The sequence below is a fragment of the Argiope bruennichi genome, chromosome 6 (assembly GCF_947563725.1).
Source record: "Argiope bruennichi chromosome 6, qqArgBrue1.1, whole genome shotgun sequence".
NCBI classification, from domain to species: Eukaryota; Metazoa; Arthropoda; class Arachnida; order Araneae; family Araneidae; genus Argiope; species Argiope bruennichi.
In genome coordinates, this window is record NC_079156.1 from 97,673,061 (window position 1) to 97,678,353 (window position 5,293).

Here is a 5,293-nt window from a genome sequence, read left to right on the forward strand (position 1 = left end):
AAAGATCTCAATTAAAATGCTTCCTATTCGATATGCCTGCCAACAATATTTAAAAAAGAAGAATTTAATTAATGATTAAACTAAAATGCCATCAATGATACTGAAAATAAATTATAAACCCTACTTATAAATTATTAAATATGGTAAACATCCATTTTCGAGGTGTTTTTATCAATTTCTTTAACTCTTTAAATCCATTTTAGCTTAAATTTGCATTAGTAATTAGTACAAAGGTGAGAACAAAATGAGTTGTCAATTGCCTGACTTTTGCCTAATCAAAATTAATTAAGTAATGCTAAAAATAAATTCCAAAGCCTTGAATGCAAAGTGTTGAAAACAAGTGAGTAGAATATTTTAAAGGAAGTGGACGACCTATCATCGAATTTTCAATCCAAATTCAGCTAATAACCTTCTAATAAATCTAAAATGAATGATATTTATTAGAGTTAAAAGATTTGACTTATTCCAGTATTAAATGGTTTGCAGTTTCATATCGTATAAATATGTTGTGATATTTTCAGAGCATGTTTTACCTTGTCCTATTTGATTTCGAGAATTACAGTTAATTCAATAATTAAGCTGTCAATATGACAAAAATGACATTTTTTAAATTTTGATCTGATGAATATAAAAGCAGTAGTCTTTAGAATCTAAAATCACTGGCAAATCAAGCTAAACATTATTGCTAACGATCAATATGTTCGCAAAGGTGAGTTACTTTTTTCGAATTTTTGAGCAAGATATAGGTTTTTAAAATGAACTTTACGTAATATTATAATCAGAAAAGTATAATCTATCTCTTACAACCCTTTATGCCAAAATATTCTTTAAAACTTATAACTTTTAAGTAAATAAAATGAACTTTTAAATTAAATGAATTGAAAATATTTGTATTTAATTACATCTCAGAAATCTTAAATTTTTTTATTCTTGTTTATTAAAAAAATATGCAAATAAAACAAAATTATTAGCTTTTAACTTTAATATAAATTATGGTAAAAGCCGATTTCACCATTTATAGAGTTAAAGTACTGAAACTGCATTATTCTTTCTTTATTAAAATAAAATAGATAAAAGATTAGAAAAGTAAGTCAGTAGAATAGCTGTTTAAAGCATGTATTAAAATATTAAAATAAATAGACTTCTTTGAAATAAAAAAAGAAACCTAGGACTTTATAACGTAATTTTTAATAATTATTATTTTATTCGTAATTAATTTTTGTCTTAATGAAAAACCTCTAATGAAAATTTAAAAAAGAATTATCATTGCTTTAGTTTTGACTCTCATATCAAACTCTTTGAAAGTACCATTGTGCTAAAGATAGAAATATACGTATTTTAGAAGTATATAGATTCTAATAGAATATATGAATTTGAATATACGAATGTAATGAATATAGAATATATGAACTATATTGAATTATATGAATTCAAAATTTAAATTTCATATAGATTTGTTAAACAATAAATTAAAATTTATATTATCAGTGTTTAAACGTCTAGTTTTTTATTCATAACAAATGTAAAAAAAATAACTGACATCAATAGTAATCTTAGCAAAGTTAGAAGAATATTATGCTATGTTGTGAGGTAATATTTGTGATGAAATTACTATGAAAAAATACCATCGCAACAATTTTTTTGCAGACAATAACCTGTAGGTGAATGAAATGGTTAAAATAGCATTAAAAAACAAAACATAAATTTGGTGAATTAATCATTTGACTACTCATAACTAATACAAAAGAATTATTGGTACCGATAATATAAATATGAATATATTTTTTAAACATTGGTGAAAAAAATCCAGTTTATGTTATGATAATTGAAGATTTCTCATAAAAAGGCATGTGCAGTTAGCTGATTTATGATTATCTTTAAATTTTTATTTAGTTAAATTAGATTTATTTATTTTTTTTTTTAAAAAATCCCGCTTTATGCCAGTTACTGTGCAAAATCTTTATCAATATCTGCCATAAAATCATATGGATGCTGTTTACTTTGATGTACATAAAATATTGTAATCTTCAAAAACATTAGATCTATAAGATTGTGGCGATCTCCAGGTTTCAGATCACCTTAAGCCTGAAAAAACACATTTTAGGTCTTTCCTCTGATTGTCTGTGAACTGCATAGCTCTAAAACGCTTTGAGCTAGACGACTGGAATTTGGTATGTAGAATTAACATCAAAATCTGTAGATTTCTGTCAAATTTTGAAAGAAATCCGTTCACAGAAACTTTGTTTGATGGGATGCTCTATTATAAATAAACTCGATAATTACAAAATTCAAAGTAATAAGTAAATAAAATTTAATACTTAGATTGAGCATCTTAAACATACATATTTAGCAAATTTTGAACCAAATTAACCAAACGGATTTGCCATTTCTTGATTTGTAAATTCGCATGCTTGTAAATGTAACCATTTAAATCAGTAGAATTCTGTATGTTATATTGTAACTACAGCGGTAATTTTATGCCAAATATCAGTATCAATCAGTCATCAAAAAAGGTGGCCAAAATATTTATTCTCAAATTCACGCCAAGGTACTATCGTACATTTCTCTGTCTGTCTCTCTGTGACAATGATAACTCAAAAATATGTTGAGCTAGAAAGAATTTGGTCTTTCAAGCAAATTTGCAGATTTCTATCAAATTTTGTGCAAAACCTGTTCAAAGGAAGTCCGTCTGTGTGGGTGTTCGAATATAAGTTAGGAAGTCTGTCTGTGCGGGTATTCGAATATAAGTTAACACGATAATTACAAAAAGAAGAGAGCTAAATAGATAAAATATGGTATACAGATTTAACATCTGTCGCATCAAAGTTTGATACAAATCCAACCAAAAGTTGATTGTCTGTCGGTCTGTACGTTCAGAAACATGTTAACTCAATAATTCAGAAACCCAGTGACTTAAATATATCTAACTAGATATGGGGTTTTGAGACTACATGTGCAGTTTTGTGTCAATTCCTCGTTTCAATCAATTGAAAAGAGCGTGTCCAAATCATAAATGCGAATTCCATTCTAAAAATATTAACCACACACCAGGGATTAAACAGAAAAAACTCGTCAAGGATAACACTATAAATTAAGTAAAAATGCCAAATTCATGCCAAAAATTAATATTTTGTAACTAATGCTTGACAATATGATGCAAGTCTGGCAAGACAAAATTCGTTAGAAAATTCGAGAACATTCCATTAGCTTAATCTTTAAACAAATTGACATAATGTAATAATTTCGTTCAATTTATTATCTTCCAGGTTTTTGTCATCTGCGCTGTTGTAGTGGTTGTTCATAGCCAAAGATTGGGATCACCCCCAGCTGCAGGTGGATATGCCGGAAATAGAGCTTATGGTGGTAGAGGAATCGGCGGATATGGAAGTGGCGCCTCAGTTGCTTCAGGTCCCATCGGATATGCTGGACGCGGAGCCATCAACAGCAGAGGAAGCGCTGGCTACGGAAGCGGCGCCCCTGTAGTAGCAGCCCCTGTTGGTTATTCAGGGCAAGGAGCTGTTGGAGGTAGAGGAGTTGGTGGATACGGAACCGGCGCTTCAAGAAGCATTGGTGCTTCAATTGGATCCCGGATAGGAGGGGGATCAGCAGCTTTTGGTAGAAGTTACTAGTCTTTCATCAGTGTATTATTAACAGTCAGAATATAAATAAATTTTTTGAAAATTTTGTTTAAATTTTTTTAAATGTTAAAATCAATTAAATTTATTTTCTTATTAATGTTGAAATTATAATATTTATACCGTGATCCATGCAATATAATCAAAAGATAAATATTTTTGTAAAACTATTTTTTTTTATTTATTTGTCCATGCGCACATTTGAAGTTTGAATGAAATTTTAACTATAAATGATTTATTAATTCAAGTAATTTGTTGGTATTTTTTAAATTTTTCTAAGAATAAAAATTTAAAGATTCCCTTTATTAAATACTATATATTCAATTTATAATTGATTATTCTTTTACCTTGTTTGATTTTTTTCAATTTTGTTGAAGATGCCAAAGATTGTATTTCATTATTCTGCATAAGTTAAAATCAATAAAATGTCACATTTTTTTCAATTTTGTTGAAGATTCCAAAGATTGTATTTCATTATTCTGCATAAGTTAAAATCAATAAAATGTCACATTTTTTTCAATTTTGTTGAAGATTCCAAAGATTGTATTTCATTATTCTGCATAAGTTAAAATCAATAAAATGTCACATTTTTTTCAATTTTGTTGAAGATTCCAAAGATTGTATTTCAGTATTATGCATAAGTTGAAATCAATAAAATGTCACTATATAAAAAGTTACAATAAGTTATTGTGTTTTTATTTATTTTCAGCTCTTTTCTAACTGAGTAATGTTCTTTCAATTTTCATTACATGTCTTTGTCATAGTTTCCTTTTGCTCTACAAATTGTTAATTATTGATTTATAATAAAGTATTAATTCTCATGCTTTTTATTGCAATTTTATAGCTAGTAAATTGAAAATTTTGCCTGACTCTAATTTTGAGTTTTTATAAATGAACTCATTTTATTTTTTAAAATTGGCTGCTCTCATGTAGAAAAAAACTTTATATTTTATCATGTTAAAATTTTAATTTTCTTTTCTAAGAATAAAATTTGTATTGATGTTTTAGTTAAAAAATTGTTCCTTTCATAGAGCAATTGAAAATTCAGACTCATTCCATATTGCCATTATTTTACTTTGTAATTTGAAAAACATCCTGCACTTAAAATACCTACCACAGAGAGCAAAATAAATTATATGTGCTTATGAAATTTTTATATTAAATAAAAATAATGTAAAATTTGTTACTGCACATATTAACAAGTTCCAAAATGTGAATTATTATAAAATATTTATTTAAATGCAATAAGCAAAATCAAATAATAATTAAATGACAATTATTATGGTTTTTACTTTCAAGGATATTAAAATAAAATTATGGAACAAATGTAGATCGAAAATAGTCAGCGATAATACTCGATAATAATTAACGAAAGTCAACTTTTTGTATAGTCAATTTTTAATTTTCAATTGGCATGAGATGAGATTTATTGTTATAAATTTGCATGAAACTAGGAGTCTAGATTAAAAATTACTCATTATCTAATTTCCCTAAAAAGTAAAATGTCTTTGCAATAAGCTCTAAAATATCCGATTAACCAGAATATTTCAGATTTTTTATAAGTGTTAGTTGAAGATTGAAAGTAGAAGATTAAAAAATGCTAAATTATTTTCTTGTACTAAACTATGGTGATTGCAATTAACAGTGCAACAATTATT

At 26.7% G+C, this 5,293-nt stretch overlaps 1 protein-coding gene across 1 annotated transcript; it reads left to right on the forward strand.

Annotated features, from left to right (window-relative positions):
• Positions 1-697: 697 nt before the first annotated feature.
• On the forward strand, positions 698-3,629 carry LOC129971853 (acanthoscurrin-1-like). Its single transcript, XM_056085828.1, has 2 exons — positions 698-709; positions 3,267-3,629. The coding sequence occupies exons 1-2, from the start codon at positions 698-700 to the stop codon at positions 3,627-3,629; spliced, it is 375 nt and encodes a 124-aa protein (XP_055941803.1).
• Positions 3,630-5,293: the final 1,664 nt, after the last annotated feature.